Source organism: Eschrichtius robustus, chromosome 2, assembly GCF_028021215.1.
Source record: "Eschrichtius robustus isolate mEscRob2 chromosome 2, mEscRob2.pri, whole genome shotgun sequence".
NCBI lineage: Eukaryota > Metazoa > Chordata > Mammalia > Artiodactyla > Eschrichtiidae > Eschrichtius > Eschrichtius robustus.
Genome location: NC_090825.1, coordinates 8,748,770 through 8,773,193, shown reverse-complemented (window position 1 = coordinate 8,773,193; position 24,424 = coordinate 8,748,770). Strand labels below are relative to the sequence as shown.

At 49.8% G+C, this 24,424-nt stretch overlaps 1 protein-coding gene across 1 annotated transcript; it reads right to left on the bottom strand.

The window, feature by feature from the left end:
- Positions 1-2,058: 2,058 nt before the first annotated feature.
- ROPN1L (rhophilin associated tail protein 1 like) lies at positions 2,059-22,624 on the bottom strand. The gene is made up of 6 exons (XM_068535142.1): positions 22,477-22,624; positions 21,993-22,167; positions 18,183-18,306; positions 16,824-16,985; positions 5,995-6,170; positions 2,059-2,242 (listed from the first exon to the last, which is right to left on the bottom strand). Exons 2-6 carry the CDS (start codon positions 22,121-22,123, stop codon positions 2,146-2,148), a joined length of 690 nt encoding a protein of 229 aa, XP_068391243.1. The 5' UTR covers positions 22,124-22,167; positions 22,477-22,624; the 3' UTR covers positions 2,059-2,145.
- Positions 22,625-24,424: the final 1,800 nt, after the last annotated feature.

Here is a 24,424-nt window from a genome sequence, read left to right as displayed (position 1 = left end):
GCTTCAAGCCTCCTCCATCTGTTCCCTCCCGGCCTCCCTCCTATATGTAAACATTTTTTATTTTTTGGTTCAGCTTTCAGAGGTTCTCTCTTTTTACCTACCTACCTGTCTATTTATATTGGTATTTAGGAAGGCTTGTATTTCTGCTGTAATGATTACCGTACGTATCTCTAGATAATATCCTTAGTCTTTTCTTTTCAGGCTATGTGTGTTGGTTCTCTACAATGATCAGTATTGAAATTGGCTAGAAAACTCTTCTTCCCTCTCCATTCCCCAGATATCTAATATGAATGTTGGTTTACTTCTGGTTAATAATTATATGACAATCAATCAGCTGATTCTTTTCACATAGACCCCCCAGTCTCCGATATTCGATAGATGATATGTCCCTATGTTGTCAGCACGCACAGCCATTATACACGATAGCACATCCTTTATCACCATCATTTAGCCTCAGTTCTATGGAGAAATATACATTCCGTATACACTGGTCCTTACGTTGACCTCTCCAATCTCTTTGTCTGAAACTCTCTAGCAGCTTCCTCAGGAAGGGTTCATTGGAACAATACTCCCTGAGGATGCTACTTTGCAGCCTTTATACCTCAACGTTCCTTTTCAGTCCCACGCCCAACTTGGAAGGCAGTCTAGCAGTTTGTTCACCCGGGTACCCTGCCGACCTCCAATGGGTCCAGTGACACTCCAGGCAGCTCAGTCCCTGCAAACCCTGCAGGCAGGTCACTCTCCAGAGCTGCCCCCACCCCAGTTCGGGTGGGGAGCCTCTCCCAAGTCCTCCATCCGTTCGTGGTGCCCTCTGAGGAGCGGCTATGAATCCATCGTATTAAGTTGTCCCTTTTCTGTCCCCTGATAGCAGGCCAACATCTCTTCTCTTTGTCACATGCAAATGTCCTGTGCTCTCTTGCCTCACATGTGCCTCCTGAGGTGGCTGATTGTCTGGCTTAAAAAAACACAAAACCCTCTGCGCCTTTGTCGGGTCTGTGTCAGGTGCACGGGATGTCCAAGCACCGTTTGTGTGTCTTCCTTTGCACACCGCTTCCTTTGCATGCCCCTTCCTGCTGCAGTACTTCCCCTGCACACATCTGGTCACTCCACACGACTTACCACTGCACTCATACAAAACCTAAGGCGTCTTTCCACTTAACCCCATGCATGGAGGCTTTATGATTAGAAGGAGAAAAATACTTAAATTCTTTGGGGAAATCAAACTTTGAGAAGGTTTAAAGCAACTCAAAAATTGCAAAAGCTCTTAAAATGCCAACTCTGAAAAGTTTCTTGTAATTTTACGAATAGTCTCTCTATATCGTCTGTTCGCTGCAAGGGTGACTGTAAGTCCAGGAAAAAGATCATCTCACATACAGTAGCTTAGTGTCCAGATGAAAAATATGCTTCACACCTTTCAGTGCAAAAAATGACACACTTCTTTAGACAACTACTGCATCTCCTAACTTTGGGTTTTCACAAGTCTTTGAACACCGATGAAATTTGCTAGCATGGTAACAAATCTGCAGAGAGCCAACAAGCCAAACCATTCCCAAGTTCTCAGAAAAACAATCTGAGATGTATTCATTGACACTGTCATTTTGAAGACTTTATATCAAGAAAGCAAATAAAGGATCTCAATGCTTCTCTCTGTCCAGTGGACCAAGTGCTGGTCCAAGTTGATGGTCCAGTTTGCTTCCCAGCCATGGATGCTCTTCCAGCCGGTGAGTCCTCCAGGCCCTCCTGTTACAGAGAAGACCCAGCTTCAGCGGAAGACTCTCCTCCCAGGGAGCCTTAGGTGTGGCCGCCAGGGAGCAGAGGGCATCTGCCTTCCGGATGCTGAGGAGTTTTGAAAGAAGAAGAGATACAGCTGATTTTAAACTGCCCATTCCCCTCCCTACTCTGCAGCATCCAAACATTGTTTTCCTCAGATCATTTCACTGCTATGAATGTTGTGCATTTAAGGTTCTTAGGAGAACACGGTGAAGAATAATCATTAAATAGGGCCCCATGATGCACTGGTCACATTCCATTACAAGAAAAACTCACACTACATATGCATGTGGTTAATGACAAGTTGTATTTGATGCCAAGGTTTTAAAAAGCACTATTTTGACATTAAAATGTGTTCTTCTCTGTATTAATGGCCTATGTCTTCTGAGTTTTCTTTTCGAGGTTTTCTAAATTTTCCTCTTTAGGACGAAGAAAATCTGAAAGTCCTATCATGCCATTCTTTCTAGAGACTCTAAATTGGAAACAGATAAAGACACTTATTAGTACTCTCTTACTGCACACAATACAATTTTTATGGAATACAGTATAATTTATAAGTTTTACCTTAAAAAATTGATCATTCATGGTCTCAAATCAGTAATTCTTACCTCTAAAAATAAAGCATTCTATTCTCTTTTACAAAAAACGCACATATCTTTCTAGGTGAAAAACTCAGTACTATGTTTGCAGTTTTTTCTTTATTGACAACTCAAATTTTAGTCACTTGTATTACAAAAGTATCTTTCTATTTTAAGCGTTGGTCCAGTAAAACTCAAAGGACTGTCTTAAGTCTATGAAACTTTGGCACTGATAACAGTGTATCTTTTGACTTTTTATCTATAGATAAAAGATGGTGAACATTAGTAAATTTCTACTAGCAACTTAGTAGATGTAAAAACACTGAACTGTAACAATGTTGATTTCCGACCTCAGTGGGAAAATGAGAACTGTCTTGAGAGCTCATATTTTAAAGTAAAAGGAACACAAGTTAGTGGTTCTAAAACATATTTTACCGTAAAAAGGAACCACCTCTTACGGGCCCAGGGGAACCACACCTGTGGGAGAGCCTCCCACTGTGGCCGCTTGGCGACGGGGAGGATGGGGGGTGGACCATCTCCCTGAGCACCTGCCCTCCTGGGGGCGGTTGCCCCCCCACCCCCCCACCCCCGCTGCCGGGAGCCGAACCTCTGCTCCGCAGCAGGGGAATCCGGTTACTGTCTTTGTATTTCAAACACCAGGTTATAAACCCCGACCTCCCAGCCGGCAGTTAAATGCCCTTCTTTTTACCTTCAGCCCCTCCCTGTGGAGGTCGAGCCTAACCTCCCCGTTCCTGGGAGTGTGAGCTGTACCCCGGCCACACTTCAGCTCCTCTGTCCCCATCACTCCTCGGAAATCACCGGTGCCAGGGGCACAGTGGCCTCTGTGGCCAGCGTAAGGGACAGCTTTGGGGTCTGCCGCTCTGGACAAGGCCCCTTACTGCCCGCCCCCCACCCCAAGCCTTTCCTAGCATCACTTCCCCCGCTTCACTCTTCCTGCTTCAGGTCCCCCTTACTCACTGCCCCCCGCCTCAAAAAGGCTGGACTCCCGCTGCCCCACCCTTGGTGCTCTCCTCACACTGGGACGCCCGGCGTCCCCCTGGGAGGACCCCAGCCCGGGTCTGGGCTCCCTGACACGCCCTGCGGCCCCCCGCCCCGACCCCGCCACAGGCCCATCAGCTCACAAGTCCTGCCGCCCCCGGGTCCTTCCTGGGAGAGACACAAGCATCCACTCGGGCGGGAGCCACTTGGGCAGTCCTGGAAGGCTCTCTCCCCTCACTCCTCACCTCCAGTCAGCCACCAAATCCAAGCAGCACTAAAAAGCCTCTCCCTTTGTCAGCTCTTTTCCGGACCTTCGCAGAAGCCTCCTAGCTAGTCTCCTTACATCTGCTACTCAAGGGGTCTTCTAACCAAAATTCACCACCACGCTCCCTAAGACCTTCTATGGCTCCCTAGTGCCACCAGACATAACCCGAACTCCTTAGAGGGCCCCGTGTCCCTCCATCACCACCCGTGGGGTGCATCCACCCATGCCCCCCCAGCACCGCTCCGCGTGCAGACGCCACCCCAGGCTGCTGAACCCGCCGCACGGCTGTGCTCCACGCACAGCACGGAAGACGGCTTCACGGAGGGACCGGGGGCGGAAGGTGCTGCCTTATGGGCAGAGCCCCTTAGGGGAGGCCTCGCCGAGCTGAGGACCCTCGGCAGCCGTGCAGATGGGCGGGGCGTCTGAGACCAGGGCAAAGGCCTGGAGTCGGGGCGAGCTTTGTCTTCTCCAAACCCAGGGCGGCGCGTGGCTGAAGTGCCGCGGGCGGGAGCGACGCACAGGCAGCGCTCAGCAGGCAAACGCGGGGCGGGGCGGGCAGGGATCAGCCCCTGCGGGCGGGCGAGAGGCCGGGAAGGCGTGGCGGGGACGTGGCTCGAGTCATCATTCCCGAGGACGGTGGCCGCCGTCTGGGGAACGGCCGAGCTGGGGAGGTGCAGGCGGGAGGGCCGGTGGGGCCAGAACCAGGGGTAGCAGCGGGTCCCGGGGGGAGGGGTCGGGGGAAGGGGCTTCCGTCGAGGGTCACCCACGTCTTGTCCTGACCTAGTCGGGGGACGGTGACGCGGTCCACGAGCGGGGGAGCGGAACTGCGGAGGGGAAGGTCCGGGGGGACGTGGAGTTCTGTTGGGACGAGTTAATAAGCCTGACGTGTGCAGCGGACCCACCTACACGGCCGAGGAGAGGGCGAGCGGGCGCTGTGACATCCGAGTGTGGAGGTCAGAGGCCAGACAGAGGCTGCGTGCCAGGACGGGCTGGGGTCCCCGCGGGAAGGGGACAGGAGAGGGGAACGGAGGGCCGGGCTCGGAGGCTGGCCAGAGGGAGGGGGACAGGAGCGCTCTGGTCAGTGTGTGAGTGGGAGCCGCTCTGGGGCCTGATGGGGAAGGAAGCAGGAGCAGGGGACGGTCCCCAGGTCAGACGGCTTTAGCAGGACGCCAGGCCCCCTCCTCGGGCTTGTCATCGGTGAGCGGGCGGCACGGTGCGGGGCGGGGAGGGCTCAGGAAAGAGGAGGCTCAGGGAGGGGCGACCGCTGGCAGCGGGCAGAGTCCCCTGGGAAGGGCGAGGAGAGGGCCAGGGAGTCGTGGTGTCTGGGGAGACGGGGAGGCCCAGGAGGACGAAGGAACGCGGCCGCCAGATGGAGGTCCGAGAGGCCAGAGTGCGGGGCCGGCCGAGGGTGCGTGGAGAGGCGCCGCAGCTTCAAGGAGGAGGGGAGAGGTTGCCAAGTCGGTGGATGACGGACAAGAGGGAAGAAAAATGGGAGGACGGGGTCTGGAGGCCCAGTCCGGTGGCGGGGTCCTCAAGGGGCTGCGCTTCTGAAGGGGGGAGGGGAGGAAGGGGTTTGGAGGGAGGGACAGGGAGGGCCGAGAGGTCGGCTCCGGGGCAGCCCAGACGTGGGCGGTTGGGGACGGAGGAGGGGACCGAGCCTGGGAGGTGGTGATGGGCCTGCCGGGCGTGGGCTCTCAGGGGCCAGGCGGCGGGGCTGTCACCGTCACCGTCACCAGCTCCCAGGCCTGGCTCTCTCGTGATCTGACCCCCTGACTGCATCCCGGCACAGAGGTGGCACCGGGAGGCCTGGCAGCCTGGGGAGCTGCTCTCATCACGCGCCTCCTCCTCCCGCTCGGCTTGCCCAGAGCAGCACCGTCGCCACCCTCAGAGGGGCGGCCCTCCCCCCGCGTCCCCCCCTTGGAGGGGGCGGCCCTCCCCCCGCGTCCCCCCCCCCCCACACACACAGGCAGCACAGCACGGGGCGGGGGAGGGCACGGGGTCGCTCCTCACTCACGCCCTCCACCTGCAGGGACCCATTCGGTGTTTCATTGTAGAGAAATGAATTCTTACTTTTTGAACATGCCCCGGTTTTAAACCATGTGACACCCCGTGTTTAAGAATCAAGATGCGTTTTGGATACGTGTTTCTTAAGGACGGGATAAGCTGTCTCCCTCTGAAGTCTGCAGAGACCGGCACAGGGTCCCGAGGCCCGGGTATCCTCGGCTTCACTAAGTGACACCTCGGGGCACAGCGTGTGCTGCCTTCCCTTCTACGAAAGGCCGGATTCGCGGGTACCACGTTATATGAGAGCAGAGAAGCATGGGAAGAAGGAAGTCGTCCCGCCACCGAGACACCTGCGTTCCTGGGCCCGCGAGCACTTACACGCTGTCCTTCAGAGAGGAGAGGTAGGACTCCGTGTCCGATGCAGGTATATCCGAGTCGAGTCCCGACAGGTAACGGTAGACGTAGGAGAAAGTCTCAAAGGGGATGCGCGCAGGCCCCCCCTCGGGGTCAGCGGTCAGGATCTCACACAGGTGCTTCATCGCAGTGTTCAATGACTAGAAACACCACAAACCAGGTGAAGAAACGGTTACTACCGGGATTCACTAAACTGAGAGGAAAGACAGCAGCAGAATAAACACCTGAGTACATTTTACAGAAGCTCTCTCAAAAGTACGTTCTTGGTCTGAATTAAGAACTAGGGGAATTTATAATGGCCTTAAGAAAGAAAAAGAAAAGGGTTGATTGGGATATATTGTAATTGGCCTGAAAAAAATTTGATTCCCAGATTTTATTTTATGTATTTATTTTTTAAATAGAGTTATTTATTTTATTTATTTATTTTTGGCTGCATTGGGTCTTCGTTGCTGAGCACAGGCTTCCTCTAGTTGCGGCGAGCGGGGGCTACTCTTCATTGCAGTGCGCGGGCTTCTCATTGCGGTGGCTTCTCTCATTGCAGAGCATGGGCTCTTGGCACGTAGGCTCAGTAGTTGTGGCTCATGGGCTCTAGAGCGCAGGCTCAGTACTTGCAGTGCACGGGCTTAGTTGCTGTGCGGCATGTGGGATCTTCCCAGACCAAGGATTGAACCCACGTCTCCTGCATTGGCAGGCGGATTCTCAACCACTGCGCCACCAGGGAAGCCCCCAGATTTTATTTTATGTTAAATGCGAATGACTCTTACAGCAGAAATTAACACAACACTGTAAATCAACTATACCTTAATAGAAAAAAATCTAATGGGAAAAACATTAAAAGAATTTTTAAAATTTTTTTAAAAATGCGAATGACTTGGGACGTCCCTGGTGGCGCTAACTTCGAGCGGCTGCCCCTGTCGGGAGGACAGAGCTCAGACAGCAAGCCTAGGAGACAGACGAGAACCCTCCAGAGAAGCTCCCGTGGGAGTGAATCTGGGCTGCACTCACAAGGAGAAAGAGCAAGAAAAAACCAGTGGGATGGCTACAGAGGACAGTCCCCAGGGGAAAGGTGCAGGTTTAGGGAAAGTCGCACGCAGACCTGCTTGACCAGAACAGTGACTGTGGGGGAAGTACACGCAAATGGCTGGAGCCAGCTCTGTGTAAATTTTAAACAACACATTCATTTTCTCTCAGTTTCTGCGGGTCAGAAGCCTCGGCACTGCTTCGCCGGGCCCTCTGTGAGGCTCCAATCAGGTAGCAGCCAGGGTTTGGTTCTCATGCAGAGGTTCGACTGGTGAGGGGTCCACTTGCGGCCGCCCTTAGGGAAGGGCGGATCTCACTCTCTGGGGCTGTAGGACTGGAAGGGGGCTGGCCTCTTGCCGTCTGTTGGCCGGAGACCCCCCTGAGCTCTGAAAGGCTGCCTGCAGTTCCCGACACGGGGGTCTCCCTGAGGTCCTCTTACAACACAGCAGCTTGCTTCTTCGAGCGCCAGGAGCTGGACCAGGTTCTCATGGTCAATATCAGAGAAAAATCACGTGTGCTTCCGGCAGCGGGAGGGGAAAGGCAGGGGGACCGAAATGAGGTTCTCGCACAGAAGTTGCGAATGGCTGGCACCCTTCATGTTCCAGGGACCCTCTGAGAGCCTGACTTGGCATCTCATTTACTCGTCACGGTAACCTCGTGAGATGAGGCCAAGGGGGCCCAGAAAGGCTGAGTAACTTGTCCCAGGTAAGCCAGCTGGGACGGGATGCAGGCAGCCGACCTCCTGGGCTCGGCTGTGACCACCACATTCCACCACCGACAACAGTCACTGGGCTGGCTCTGGGAGCGAGTGACAGGGCTTACACGTGCCTGGATTCCAGGTGTTCGGCTGGACCATAGGAGCACATCTCCCCCACTGCCATCAGCTGGCACTCGGGGCATCTGCAAAGCTACCAGCCATGCCCCACCCTGACCGATGGCCCTGCTGAGACAGAATGCATCGGGGTGGGGGTGGGGCAATGGTGCAGTCCTGACATTAGCCCAGCTCTGCCGGGCAGAACGATGCTCTAGTTAGAAAAATGATGGCATTCATTTCTCCAAGGACCACTGCCCACGCCGGGCCCCCAAAAGGCTGTCCCGAGGGAGGACTTGGTGAAAACAAAATTGTGTATTTTACTGGCTCCTTGCTTGAAACGTCTCAGGGACGCGTTGCTACATTAGATGCTGCTGTTTTAGCCCACACGGCGGGGGGCAGTCGTCACGAGGGTGGGACCGCGGGGCCTGGGGCGGTGGGGGGAGGCAGCTGGCGAGGAGCCTGCACAGGAGCGCTGGGTGACTGACGTTCCAGCGCTTCCGAGGAAGAGCTATTTAAGGAAAAAACACATCAAAGTGTTCTGCCATCACTTCCCTCTGCAAAGGCGAGATGACATTACCAGTGTTGACGTTTCTGACAAAAAGATTTGCAGCAATTTTTACACCCAAAAGGATTCATGAGGCACCTTGCCTGGTTTGGAGACTCTGTTTCCTACAACAGATTTCTCACTTCCAAGGGTGGTGGGTTGTCAGGCTACTTGCTCACCAGCCACAAGGACAGACCCCTCCCTGGCCAGCGCCCCCTTCTCCAACCGCCTGCCCATTATTCTCTGGTTGGAAATTCGTCCAGGAGGACGTGGCTACAGTGTCCGCAGCCCAGCGTGCACGCCTGAGCCGGATCTCAAATCCAAGTGGAGACGCGTGAGAAACACAGGCGCTGCGGCCTCCTGAACATCTCCAGCACCAGTTCCGTGGGTTTTTCCAGTTTCAGAATTACAGCTGCTCTCGTGACGACACCATGAGCCACCTCACAGCTCCCACCACGTCCCTTTTAGCTGCAGGAAAATAGCAATGTGGACAATATCCTGACTGACCCTTTGAATACAGTCAGGACCGTGGGGGTCTCTCTCCCGCCCTGTGGCCTGAGCTCAGGGTCGCACAGCGGCACTGACTCCAAATCTCAGTTTTAAAAAGCCTGAGACACAGAATTAAAATGAAAAAGGAGAAGTAACAACTGACACTGCAGAAATACAGAGGATCATGAGAGATTACCACAAGCAACTCTATGCCAATAAAATGGACAACCTGGAAGAAATGGACACATTCTTAGAAAAGCACAACCTCCTGAGATTGAACCAGGAAGTAATAGAAAATATAAACAGACAAATCACAACACTGAAATTGAAACTGTGATTAAAAATCTTCCAACAGGGCTTCCCTGGTGGCGCAGTGGTTGAGAATCTGCCTGCCAATGCAGGGGACACGGGTTCGAGCCCTAGTCTGGGAAGATCCCACATGCTGCGGAGCAACTGGGCCCGTGAGCCACAACTACTGAGCCTGCACGTCTGGAGCCTGTGCTCCGCAACAAGAGAGGCCGCGATAGTGAGAGGCCCGGGCACCGCGATGAAGAGTGGCCCCCGCTCGCCGCAACTGGAGAAAGCCCTCGCACAGAAACGAAAACCCAACGCAGCCAAAAATAAAAATAAATAAATAAATAAATTTATTAAAAAAAAAAAAAATCTTCCAACAAACAAAAGCCCAGGGCCAGATGGCCTCACAGGTGAATTCTATCAAACATTTAGAGAAGAGCTAACACCTATCCTTCTCAAAATCTTCCAAAATATAGCAGAGGGAGAGACACTCCCAAACTCATTCTACGAGGCCACCATCACCCTGATACCAAAACCAGACAAAGATGTTACAAAAAAAGAAAACCACAGGCCAATATCACTGATGAACGTAGATGCAAAAACCCTCAACCAAATACTAGCAAACAGAATCCAGCAGCACATTAAAAGGATCATACACCATGATCAAGTGGCGTTTACCCCAGGAATGCAAGGATTCTTCAGTAGATGCAAATCAATCAATGTGATACACCATATTAACAAATTGAAGGATAAAAACCATATGATCATCTCAATAGATGCAGAAAAAGCTTTCAACAAAATTCAACACCCATTTATGATAAAAACTCTCCAGAAAGGAGGCACAGAGGGAACTTACCTCAACATAATAAAGGCCTTTTATAACAAACCCACAGCCAACATCATTCTCAATGGTGAAAAACTGAAACCATTTCCACTAAGATCGGGAACAAGACAAGGTTGCCCACTCTCACCACTATTATGCAACATAGTTTTGGAAGTTTTAGCCACAGCAATCAGAGATGAAAAAGAAATAAAAGGAATCCAAATCAGAAAAGAAGAAGTAAAGCTGTCACTCTTTGCAGATGACTTGATACTATACGTAGAGAACCCTAAAGATGCCACCAGAAAACTACTAGAGCTAATCAATGAATTTGGTAAAGTAGCAGGATACAAAAACACAAAATTAATGCACAGAAATCTCCTGCATTCCTATACACTAATGATGAAAAATCTGAAAGAGAAATTAAGGAAACACTCCCATTTACCACAGCAACAAAAAGAATAAAATACCTAGGAATAAACCTACCTAGGGAGACAAAAGAACTGTATGCAGAAAACTATAAGACACTGATGAAAGAAATTAAAGACAACACAAACAGATGGAGAGATATACCATATTCTTGGATTGGAAGAATCAACATTGTGAAAATGACTATACTACCCAAAGCAATCTACAGATTCAATGCAATCCCTATCAAACTACCACTGGCATTTTTCACAGAACTAGAACAAAAAATTTCACAATTTGTATGGAAACACAAAAGACCCCGAATAGCCAAAGCAATCTTGAGAAAGAAAAACAGAGGTGGAGGAATCAGGCTCCCTGACTTCAGACTACACTACAAAGCTACAGTAATCAAGACAGTATGGTACTGGAGCAAAAACAGAAATATAGATCAATGGAGCAGGATAGAAAGCCCAGAGATAAACCCACACACATATGGTCACCTTACCTTTGATAAAGGAGGCAAGAATATACAGTGGAGAAAAGACAGCCTCTTCAATAAGTGGTGCTGGGAAAACCGGACAGCTACATGTAAAAGAATGAAATTAGAACACTCCCTAACACCATACACAAAAATAAACTCAAAATGGATTAAAGACCTAAATGTAAGGCCAGACACTATAAAGCTCTTAGAGGAAAACGTAGGCAGAACACTATGACATAAATCACAGCAAGATCCTTTTTGACCCACCTCCTAGAGAAATGGAAATAAAAAGAAAAATAAACAAATGGGACCTAAGGAAACTTAAAAGCTTTTGCACAGCAAAGGAAACCATAAACGAGAGGAAAAGACAACCCTCAGAATGGGAGAAAATATTTGCAAATGAAGCAACTGACAAAGGATTAATCTCTAAAATATACAAGCAGCTCATGAGCTCAATATCAAAAAAACAAACAACCCAATCCAAAAATGGGCAGAAGACCTAAATAGACATTTCTCTAAAGAAGATATACAGATTGCCAACAAACACATGAAAGGACGCTCAACATCACTAATCATTAGAGAAATGCAAATCAAAACTACAATGAGGTATCACCTCACACCGGTCGGAATGGCCACATCATCAAAAAATCTACAAACAATAAATGCTGGAGAGAGTGTGGAGAAAAGGGAACCCTCTTGCACTGTTGGTGGGAATGTAAATTGATACAGCCACTATGGAAAACAGTATGGAGGTTCCTTAAAAAACTAAAAATAGAACTGCCATATGACCCAGCAATCCCACTACTGGGCATATACCCTGAGAAAACCATAATTCAAAAAGAGTCATGTACCACAATATTCATTGCAGCCCTATTTACAATAGCCAGGACATGGAAGCAACATGAGTGTCCATCGACAGATGAATGGATAAAGAAGATGTGGCACATATATACAATGGAATATTACTCGGCCACAAAAAGAAACGAAATTGGATTATTTGTAGTGAGGTGGATGGATCAAGAGTCTGTCATACAGAGTGAAGTAAGTCAGAAAGAGAAAAACAAATACCATATGCTAACACATATATATATGGAATCTGAAAAAAAAATGGTTCTGAAGAACCTAGGGGCAGGACAGGAATAAAGACACAGACGTAGAGAATGAACTTGAGGACACGGGGAGTGCGAAGGGTAAGCTGGGACGAAACGAGAGAGTGGCATGGACATATATACACTACCAAATGTAAAATAGATAGCTAGTGGGAAGCAGCTGCATAGCACAGGGAGATCAGCTCGGTGCTTTGAGACCACCTTGAGGGGTGGGATAGGGAGGGTGGGAGGGAGACGCAAGAGGGAGGGGACATGGGGATATATGTATATGTATAGCTGATTCACTTTGTTATACAGCAGAAACTAACACACCATTGTAAAGCAATTATACTCCAATGAAGATGTAAAAAAAACCAAAGAATAAAACGCCTGTGACCCTTTTCGTTTCCTTATCCTCGCAGCTTTCCTAATTCACAACGTGGTCCTGGGGCTTATGGCCGGTGCGGGAGGGAGACACACATTCTCCGGTTGGCCGGACATGGTGCTGGAGTGAAACCAGTCCATCAGGATGAAGGGACGGAGGGGCTACCAGGCCCAGCATCCGCCGACCCCAACCCCCTTCCCCACAGAGGAGACGCTCAGCCTGGGGGGCAGTGAGCCCGGGGGCCCACGATCAGCTGCCTCGTCAGCAGAGGCAGTTACTAAACATGCCTGCGGCTGGACGCCTGCACTCTCGTCAGGGCCACATCTCTGCACTGGCCGCAGGGGTGGGCATCTCAGAATGGGCTCGAGAGGCCCAGCGGGAACCTGAACGGGGGGGCCCCGGGGAGAGCGGCCGGGAGCGAGCCAGGTGCTGCCTGCAGCACACAGGGCATCTCGACGGGTCACAGACACCAGACCCAACGGGCGGAGTAGACGCCGTGCTGTGGACGGGGCAGCAGAAGTCGCTCCGGCACGTGCAGGCAGAGCGACCGGACTCCAGCTGGGCGCGGGTGCCGGTCTGAGATCTCCAGAGCCGGAGCTGTTGGGAGGCTGACACAAAGATTTTTGGGGTGCGGATCACGTGAGGATATAAAACGGTATCAGTGGGAAGGCCTAGGAGTTGTTACTCTGACGTGGTGTCCCAGCCTGAGGGCGGCGCACTCCCCGGGCGACAGGGGCGTCCTCAGGGGCCCCTCCGTCCCCCGCGTCTACCGGTAGCGGCATCTCCGGAGCCCGTGGTCTGAGTCCGAATCCTGCCCGACCACCTCCACCTGCGGCGCCGAGCCTCTCCCCACAGCTCGCCACCCTGCAATTCGGAGAACAGGACTCTCCTCCAAGGGCCGCTGGGAGGACTAAAGAGAAAACAGACAAAGGGCTCCGAACATTCCCGCACGTGGTGAGAACCCTGGCGACGCTGGCCGTTCGTAAGCAGTACGTTCTGATGGGAAATTACATGACACGCGCGTATGTCTGCAGCTGTACACACGGAGGGACGCTCTCGTGAATGATGAAGTGCAAAGGCTTTTCAAACCCGAACCAGAGGCAGGTGGGTAGTCTGTCCTTACGGGCTTTGTCAGTCGTGTGTGGGTGCAAGGGGGACTCAGGCCACAACGTTTTTACATTACAAAACAGATCTCCATACTTAAAAAAACAGACGAAAAATGTTGATCCACCTCTTTACCGCTTAGGATCACTGATGGGGCTGCAGAAACCTAAGGTGAAGGTCACAACACAGACTTGTTTTCGCTTCGCCCGGCAAGCACTAGCACCCTGGGAGAGGCGCCCACAGACACGGCCAGCCCCCGACGCTCCCCCACCCCGTTTGAGGCTTCGATGTGAGACCCAGAGCAGCGCTCGGGGCTTCGAGGATGTACCAGACGTCCCTCCAGGGGCAGGGGGTGTCGGGATGCTCAGCACTCAGGGCGAGGCCCCCACGAAGCCACACCGACAAACGTCCGTGGAAGGAACGAAGGGCGAACGACGCGTGTGGCTCAGACACCTGGCGTTCCAGTCTTTGCAGAGAACTCGGTTCATCTGAGTAGAGTGGCTCTGAAGACCAACGGAAGAGCCACAAGCCGTGAGACGCCGTGGAGTGGACGGGGCAGCAGGAGTCGCGACGACACGTCCAGGCACGGCGACCAGAGTCCAATTTCACAGCAATCCTATGTGCGACGAGGTGGACAGCCGTGATCCACAAGAAACTCCTCCTCCTCATCTCGCTTCACTTCTTCATCTGCTCCTTTTTGAAGGTTTTCTTCTTTAAGCATAAAGACAAATGCTAAGATGCCAAACTACATGAAGAAGCGTCTCCCAGAAGTCACAGCACTGTGCTCCGGGGGCATCTCCAAGCTACCCCGCCAACGCGGGCACTCGGTGCATCAACAAAGCAAGTGTCGCCTTGGGCCTGTCTCCTCCTGGCCCCCGTGGACCCAGAGCACGGCTGTTAGCCCTGCACTTGGGGTGGGGGGGGGCGGTGGGCAGGCCAGGGCAGAGCTGGCACCTCAGGCTGTGAACTTCGCCTGGATATGAAAGTATGAAAGGTTCCCCGCTTTCCACAGTGAGAAGGGGGCCACTGGCACCAGGAGAGAGTCAAAGGCCAACAGCAAAGACTCCCGGCAGAGGTGGCTTACTCAGGGGACAGGGCAGGGCCCCACGCTGGCTGACGGGGATAAGTGACACGTCATAGGAAAAATAGAGAAGCGCGAGTGCTGTTTCCCTGTCCCTTCCCCAGTAGTCACTTCAGAAAGGAAGCTCCATCCTTAACAAATGTCTCCATCTAGTGTCACACCCCACACACGGTAAGAGGTCTTACCTTGCAAAACAGGCTTGGTTTGGTTTGAAATCTAGTGGCTGATCCTCCCGATTAGGGAGGTAGAAATTACAAAGATGGATCCCCAAATATGAAACAGTCTAATTTCTCATCATTATAAAAATCTAAATTTCACAACTACGTTTAGAGGAGCAAACCATAAAATCAAATATTAGTTATTAATTTTATATTATTAAAATCTTGCTTCCAGAGTTCCAGATGAAGCAACATAAAATTTCCTCCAATAGGGCTTCCCTGGTGGCACAGTGGTTGAGAATCCGCCTGTCAGTGCAGGGGACACGGGTTCGAGCCCTGGTCCGGGAAGATCCCACATGCCGCAGAGCAACTAAGCCCGTGCGTCACAACTACTGAGCCCGTGTGCCACAACTACTGAGCCCGTGAGCCATAACTACTGAGTCTGCGTGCCACAACTACTGAAGCCCGTGCACCTAGAGCCCATGCTCCGCAACAAGAGAAGCCACCGCCATGAGAAGCCTGCGCACCACAATGAAGAGTAGCCCCCGATCACTGCAACTAGAGAAAGCCCGCGTGCATCAACGAAGACCCAACAGAGCCAAAAATAAATAAATTTATTTTTAAAAAAATTTCCTCCAATAAAACCCCGCTGGGATTCTCCCCGGTGGCCTCTGAGCCTAGAGGAGGGAACTTGGTCTGAGATGTCCAGCCCAGGGCTGACCGCTCTCTCTATGGCTGACCAGAAACACCGCCTGTGGGCAGGTACACAGCAAAAGGGAGCAACCAGCCTAACACCCGACTTTACTGGGGTTTCAGAGGTTCTCGCTGGGACCATTAACAGCACCAGTAAATTGCACTATATTCACACAAGCAGAGGAGATGAATGAACCACAGCCTCTGTAATGATGCAGATGAATAAAGAGAAATCTACTTGGGAATGAAAAAAAAGTTCCAGAAGATTAGTAACAACGTAAAGTTAAAACCAACTAAAATTAAATGATGTATTTCTTGGGGTCCATATGGGACCAATGGGAAGCGTGAGATCAGGGGAGCTGATGCTTCAGGTGTGGGCGGCAGGAGGACGGGTTGGAGGTTAGTTGCAGGTGGTTAGTTGTGTTAGTGGTCATGCGAGGTAGTGTTACACAAAGTAATTCTTAAAAGTTAAAACAGAATTGAGGAGGCTGATGTGTGGACCCGAGATGAGGGCACCCCATGAAGTGAGGACTAAGAGTTAGCCAGTTACGTGCTCTGGGGTCCAAAGACTGAAGGGAGACGGTAGCAAACTTTGCTCGTCTCTGCAGTAAAGGGAGCTAGCTCTCTTTTCTCAACCCCTTTCTTCACAAACTTAGAGTGGTGACTTTCCCTGCACTTGACCCCTGTGTCTCACAGGGTGACTCAAATACTAGGGCTAAAGAGAGATTCTAGACTTCCACTCCCTCCCTACCACACCCGCCTCCCTTAGTTCACAAACTTGAGGAACGTCTGTGTCTTCATTCCTTTTTCTTCTTCGTCTTTTTTTTTTTTTTTTTTTTTTTTTGCCGAGCCACCTGGCTTGTGGGATGATCATAGTTCCCCAACCAGGGATCAAACCCATGCACCCTGCAGTGGAAGTGTGGAGTCTTAACCACCGGACCACCAGGGAATTCCCTGTGTCTTCACTCCTAAGTTGTATGAGTTATACTTTTTAACATCAGCAAGGTATCTACAGTATTAGTTACTAATAACAGATTTTAACTAAAATAGAAAATAATTGTATGCCTCTTTGCACGGATGAGGGAAACAGATATTATCATTTACCAAGTGACATGTAGTTTAATAAAAGTCACTGATGCATTCTCTTCTAAAAACTAAACACATTTTAACAGTATCTATATGGTTTGTCTACTGTTAACATCTTTTAAATTGAGGCATTCATAAGTACTTAACTTCTGTAGACTAAAGTAACTATAAGCCTAAAATACAATAAACATCTGAACAAAATTGCCTTTCTAAGACAAGATTACTAAAGTAATGAAAGTGTTCCTTCAGTTACTGAAACACCTAAATTATTTTTAAGCCAGGCCTATGATCACACAGAATTATTAATATGCTATTTATAGGTACGTACCCCACCAAGCATGCTGCATCCAAGCGCTAAAAATTTTATCCCCTCGATTTTGTTTTCACAAGGATCCAACTGCAAGAGAGCTCTGAATTTTTCTACTGGCAGGCACAGATTTTTCCATTTCTGCTCAAGATCTGCTAATTCCACATATTCCTTGTGGCTACACTGTTTAGAAAACACAGCATGACACAATCTACGTAAGTTTAAAAGCCCCAAGAAGTAATATAACGCTGTTGAAGACTTAAACAGAGCACCCATCCCCTTTCAAAGATGAACTCTGAATTCACTGCACCATTAGCCCTGGGGAGGGGAGGGGGGGATGTGTGTGTCTGGGGACAGGGGGTGCACAGGCAGAAAAGGGGGCTGGGAACTAGAGACTGGCAACAAGTTACTTCTCAAGAGAAAAAAGGACTGGGAAACAAACATGGCATAATGTTATGACTTAATAAAATGGGCACACAGACATGGGGTGCATGCTTCTCTATTGTCTGCCTGAAATACTTCACAATACAAATAAAACTTCAATAAATCAAATAAAATCCAACCCTGAAACATGCTAACAGTTAAATGGGGTAAATCTCAACACTGAAAATAAATTTATTCCTTCTACTTTTAGACAACTTTATGAAAATTGGTAACTCCTGTGATCTGCTAGCAATATTCTGCGTGAAAGAGGTTTGAGCAACTTTAGCGTGTCTTTTCCCAAACTACCCCTTGCCGTGGTTATTCGTTTTCCCTTAAACTAGACATGGGAAAATCTAGAAAAACTAAAATGGGAAAATCTCGTCTCCAGAAGTCACCGCACGCCGAACAGGAACACAGGACTTCGAGATGTATAATGGGGACGAGTCGCTTTAAAACTCAGGGTTATACCACTGATGTTGTTTTTAGCAACACAGCCAATCATTCAGATAAAATACACTTTCTATGAACTTTCCAAGTGAGATGGTGGGTCTCAAGGGCTCTCAGGAGGGCTGGAAGCCTGACGCCCGAGGGCAATCTGTCTTTCAGATGAAGAAGGTGGCGGATTATCACGTTAGCATAGTTTTTATAAACACATATTTCAAGAAGGATCTTTGCAACTCCCATGTCTAAAATTTCGTATTTTCAGATCTTTTTTTTTAGTCTAGCAGCCTCCTGCATCTTAATTCGGTATTTAAAAAGAAATTATATTTCTATATAATCATGAATAGCTATCTTGGGTTCTTTAAACCAGAGAAAGGCCCTGAATCCAAGATTCCTTCTTTGAATAAACCTTGAAGGTTTACTGCAGGGAAGGCAGGGCTTGCATGGACGATCGTGGAGCTTTCTGCGGCGCTTTATCTATCTCAAGTTCAGCTGACTGATAGCAAACTCTTATACCTGCTTGTGCAAAACTTTAAGGAGTCCTTGAGTCAGGCCTGTGTCTGTTTTCTGAGTGGCCATGGGCATTTCGATTCTGTCTTTTACAGGAAGTGGATCTCCTCTTGACAAAGCTGAAAAATACCTAACAACGACAGACATCTCTGAAGGCTCATCAGCACACAACCAGCCCCTGAATTCATGCCCTTCTGTCAATGAACCCAGAGGGCGACAGTGATGAGGGAGGACAGAGCTGGGTCCCCTGGCCCAGCTCCTGTCCCGGCCCCAACACTCAGCTCTCCGACGTCACCTCCACCCGTGCCTCAGTTTCTCTGTCTGCACAGCGTGGACAATGGCAGCCCCGGTCTCAGGGCCCCGCCCCCGGCGCTCCTGGGGCTCCCGTAACAGGTGCTACACTTATTCAGCGAACACCATCAGAGTCCTGAGACTGCCGGAGGAGGTGGAAGTCAGGGCCCCACATGACCCGAGTGCAAGGTCATGGTCCATCATGCCCCTTTGACAGTTGGGGGGCTTGGCCCTGCTTTTTGAGGGGCTTGATTTCAAGCATCTCTGCGCCTATTCAGCTCTAAGGCGCCCGGAGCAGGGAAATCACTGTTTGGCTAAGTCAGGTGCCAACCTCCCCCTACCCTTCACTTTTCCTGTCTGGTTTTTTTTGTTTGTTTTGTTTTTTAGTATTTTCTCCCTTAATTGTTCCTTTCTGGGACACGGATATTACTGCTTAAATTGGGAATAAGCTGGGGCACAGAGACAGTTTGGGGCAACAAGTCAGGAGGGGGTGTACACCTGGGCTCTGGCTGGAGGGGGGCAGGGTGCCAGGCAGGGTCCTTCTGCGAAACTCACTCCCCTTGGGCACGTGTCAGCCGGGGCCGGCGGCTGAAGCCACATCATTTGCTGCCCCCATGACTTTACCTCCATCAAAGAAATGACATATCCAGGAAAACAAAACACTAAATCATCCAAGGCCACAGGTAATAATTTAAAAGATATGAGTAATGATGGTTACCAAAGGGGAAATGGGGGGGAGAAAAAATAGGAGCTTGGGATGAACATACACACTACTCTATGTAAAACAGATAACCAACAAGGACCTACTGTAGAGCACAGGGAACTCTGCTCAATATTCTGTAATAACCTATATGGGTAAAGAATCTGAAAAAGAATGCATACATGTATATGTAGAACTGAATCACTTTGCTGTACAGCAGAAACTAACACAACACTGTAAATCAGTTCTACTCCAATAAAATTTTTTAAAAAGATATGAGTAAATAGAAACATCTCTGATGTAACAAAATGTAGATAAATAGGTATTTGTTAGGCTAACAGAAATTTTATATCTCATCCCCTTCTTCTCTCTCCACACCTCAAATTCGACTTTGTTTTCATGCTTTTAGGACAAGTCCAGTCATATTTCGTGAATTTAATAGTCTGAGAGAAAGCTACAAGGCAGGCAGTTAGACAAACGTGGACCTGAAGACCTAAAGGGCCAGGCTGCGGGGGGTGCTTCACTTTGCCATGTTGTTCCTAATCAGGGTTTTCAACGATTTCGCGGACTTTACTCCTCGTCACCCGTCAAGCCAATCACCAGGCTTGGCCCAGCCTCTAGAGCAGCGCCCCCTCCCCAGGAAGGCACTGGCAGCATCTGGAGGCACTCCTGTTGCCACAAGCTGGGGCGGATGGTGCTTGCGGCACCTGGTGGGCGCAGGCCAGCAGGCCGCTAAGGAGCCTCTAATCCACAGGACAGCCCCACAGCCCCCAAAGAGCTGTCGCTCCAAAGCAGCAATAGAGCCGAGGCGGAGGAAGCCTGCCTGAGTGGCCAGGCCAACTTGTGTCACATGCCCTTGAGTATAAGGCGCACGTGAGCCCAAGCCTTCAGGACTCAATGACATAATTATGTACAGCCAATTAGCCGCTGCGTCGTGGCAGAGGCTGGGGGTGAGTCTCGTTTGAGAAGAACCCTCCCCTGAATGCCTGCTGGAACCTTCCACAGCAGTCACTTCCAGATGCACCCTGGCTTTCTGCTTTGCTTTCCGCTGCTTTTCCCTTCCTGTCGTGGCCCTCGTGTTATATGCTGTTTCCTCTTCTGCCTTGTCTTAACACCAATCGCTACAAAATCTTTCAAAGACCAATTCACCCTCTTCTGAATGACATCTCTCCCTAACAGATTCTGTTCTGAGAGAGTTGGGACACATGGCTAATGCTTGCTTTTTCTCCTAAACTCCAAAACTGCTCTTAAGAGAAATTAGCTGCATGGAACATTCAGAAATTTCTTGATTAAGCCTTTTAAATTAAAGTGAAGCTTAAAATAGTTGTCTCTAAAGTGTTACCAAACATAATGTTCCAAGAAAAAAAAAAAGATTAAATCTTGGACTGTTTGATAGAGAACAAACAAACTCTTATGAATCAGTTATATCTCTTATTTAGGCTTGAACAATGGTTAATACTAGAGGCCACAATTTTGGGCAAGAACCTTGAGAGAGTCTTTCAGAAGCAATAGACAGAAGCATTTGTCAGAAGGCAAAGTGCTGGATTAACCAGTAGCCTCTTGTGGTAGGTGCAATAAGGGCCCCAAAGATATCCTGGTCCTAAATCCTGGAAGCTGTGGATCTTCTTTTACACGGTAACAGGGAGTTTGCAGATGTGAGTGAGGATTTTGAGATGGGAAAATCATCCTAGATTATCTGGATGGTTCCTAAATGCAATCACAAGTGTCCCTAGAAGAGGGAGGCAGAGGTAGATGTGAGGATGCCACAGTACTGGCGATGGAGGTATGCCATGAGCCAAACAATGCAAGGAATGCAGCTCTAGAAGCTGGAAAAGGCAAGGGGAGGGATCAGACTCTCCCTAGAGCCTCCAGAGAGAGCAAAGTCCCACCAGTATCTTGACTGTAGCCTGGGGAAACTGATTTTGGACTTTTGGCTTCCAGAACTGTAAGAGAATAAACGTTTCTTGTTTTAAGCCAACATGTTTGGTGGTTATCTGTTAACAGCAGTCATAGGAAACGAATTCACTTTGATCATACGGTTTAGGGAAGGTCAGCAAAATTTGACACGCTAGTTACTAAAAAAAAATTAAGTTAAATTTATACTGATTCTTGGCACCACAAAATTGAGTTTCCGAGTCTGAATCTGTTTACTGAAAAAGGACAAAGAGCTTTCCTATGAAATCAACAGGGTTTATTTTAATGGTTCTAAGGTCTGTTGAGTTGTGACTTTTAAAGTATTAATGTCTGTTCCTGGAAATGGTTAGAATGTTTGCTGCAAGAAACTGCAAAGGCTCATGTGTTGTGAACTAAGCTGGGCAGAGTTTAACCTTATAGCAGCCTTGGGATGGCTACCCCAACATGAACCGGTCCTTCTGGTTCCAATAAACTCAACAGGTACCTAATCCTGGAGGATTCTCTGAAGACAAGGAACATAATCATAAGATTCCTCCTTGTAAAAAATCATTTCACAAATAAAGAAACTGTGATAGTTTGACTTTATAACACAAGGCAGGAACTTTTACCCGGGGTAACTGCTTTATAAATTTTAGTCTACCTGCATAAATACCGCTCTCCAACAATGGAGCTGTCATTGCTTTGTAGATAAATGAGCATTTTGCAGTAATTTCTGGTCTCGTGGTCAATAAACCATGATGTTTCCTAGATAGATACTTCGGTGTAGATACCACCAATGCTAAAGTGAAAGTCTTGCCGGTACCCTGAGTGTCCCGAGCGTTGGACCACTGGTCCAGGAAGGAGGGTTCACTAGGCACGACTGGGCACGGGGACGGGCCGGCTCTCCCAGGCGCTGGCCCTGGGGCGCTTACCCCGCGGACCACTGCAGCACGTCGGCGGGCTGGGTGCGGATCGCAGCCTTGGTGAACTGCTTCAGGATGTCCGGCAGTTCCGGGGGAATGTGGATCTGCTGCGCGCAGAACATGGTGTCGGGAAGCGGCATCGCTCTCCGCAGACCAGGACCAAGCTGGGAAGAATCAAGGTGTGCTGCGGAGCGAGAAAGGGCGGGTTGGTCAGCCTGGGGCGCGGGGGAGACGCGGCGGCCACGGGGCTCAGGGGCCGGGGTCCCGGGTCCCGAGTTTGGAGCCTGGCCGGGGACAGGGGTCTGGGGCGGGACCGAGGTCCGGGATCCCGAACCAGGTCGGGGTTCCAGGTTTAAACGGGGCCAGGCCGGGCCGCCCGCCTCTCCCCGGGTTTGGGGTGGGGCCGGGGCCAGGGCCCGGCCGGAAGCTTAGGCTTGGGGTTGGCCCGAGAGGCCGGCTTCGTGAGGCGCGGATGGCCGACGAGTGCTCTTACCCGCTCCTCCTCGGGCTCCTCGGAAAATGAGGACCGACCGCCAGTTCTAGCAACGGCCGCGACCCGGCAACTGGCGCGCAAGCCGCCGCTACTGCTTCGCGGCGGTATCCAGGCAACCGAGACACGCGCGGGCCCCGCCCCTCTGGCGTCGCGCACGCGCACAGGCCCCGAGCCGAAGCCGGCCTCTGGCCGGTGCTGGAGGAGGGGGCCGAACGCGCCTGAGCAGTGTGGCTTCGGCGCCCCCTTTGCATGAACAGATAGCTCACAGCTGCACGAGTGGAACATTTCCGTTAGGAAAGGGCCTTTTGATCGACTGCCAAATGTGAGCGGCGAATTCACAAAGGACCCCCCCCCCCCCCCGTTTCCTTTGCGCGGCCTCCGTGAAGCTCTGGAACGAGATGCCTCGTGTCCTCCAAGGTAGGAAGCCGTTAAAGTCCTGGAGGCTGGTCTGCGCGCAGCACGGGCCTCCCTGAAGGAATCTGGGCCCTGCCTTCCCAGACTGCTTCCTTCATCCTGCACACGCCCCTGTCCGTCTGTCCTAGGCGTGTCTGACCTCGACGCCTTCGCACGCGCTGCTCCCGTGGCCCAATCGGCACCACTTAGTGAACTCATTCTTCAGTTGGCAGTTCAAAAGCCACTTAAGAGTTTAGACAGTGGGCAGTTTCCAGCTAAAAGAAGATTCTGTTTAACTTGTTTTCCAAAGTAAGATAGGACGGTTGAGCCAATCTAATTGGGTCTAGGAGAAAATAAGCTACCTTTTCCGATACAATAGTTTTGGGTCCAAGGGTAGGAGAAACTGTTCCATTCTGGTGGATGCTGACCAGGGCAGCGTACGTGTGAATCCTACCTAGTTTAGGGGTCTCCTGGCTGGCTGCTGCAGCTGCCCTTCACACCCACACTGAATGAAACAGGCCCTGAGACCCACCTCCCCTTGCTCACCTCTAGACAACGAAGGTGAAGTACTAGAATGAGCTGTCTCCAGGAGGGGCCAGTGACAAGCCCTCCTTCCTTCCCTAGAGGTATCAAGCCCCAAACACAACTTCTCTAGTGGGCAACTTGCCTACCAAATGAAGACACACACGTTTCCAAATTAACAGCATTAGCAAAACTGAAAATGGGCACTATTTAATGTTGATGACGATATGGGAAAACGAGGAATCTCATACACTGATGAGAGGAGTGTTAATTATTACATTTGGGGGCAATTTGGCACTTTAAATATGTTTGATGATTTAGCAGTCTTACTTCTAGGAATTTATCCTACAGAAATACTAGTAAAGTAATATGGACAAAAATGTTTACTGTAGCATGTAATAAAATGGGTTAACCAATTGCCTTTCAGAAAACTTTAATCATAATCTTATCCACACAATGGAATACAATACAGCTAAAAGTTTTAAATGGGATAGCTACTTATGTACTGACATAAAAAGATGCTCAGAAATATAAAGTCAAAGAAGCCCCCTGCAGAGCAGCCCAGGGCACGTACCACCCGTGTTGATAAGAGCATCAGTGAACGAATGCTTAATGCAGAGCACAGTCTGGACGCAAACACCAAGCTGACAGTGCTCACCTCTGGTGGATGGCTTTCAGGTTTTATTTTAACCATATATACATTATTTTGATTCTGATTCATTCATTTACTTACCCAACAATATTTATAGAACGCCCAATATGTCCCAGGACTGTTTTGGAATACAGTAGTAATCCCCAAATCGTTTTTTTTTTTTTTTTTTTTTCAATCTCTGGAGCTTACATTCAAGTGAAGGAAAAACATGCAAATATAAACAAGATAGGTAAACTGTACAGTACGTTAATATGAAAGAGAAAAATATAGCAGGAGACAGGAATGCCCAAGTAGCTACAATTTCAGATAAGCCTCCCTAAGAAAGACATTTTAGTATAGAAACGAGGAGGTTGGGGAGAGCTTGGAGGAAGAATATTAAGG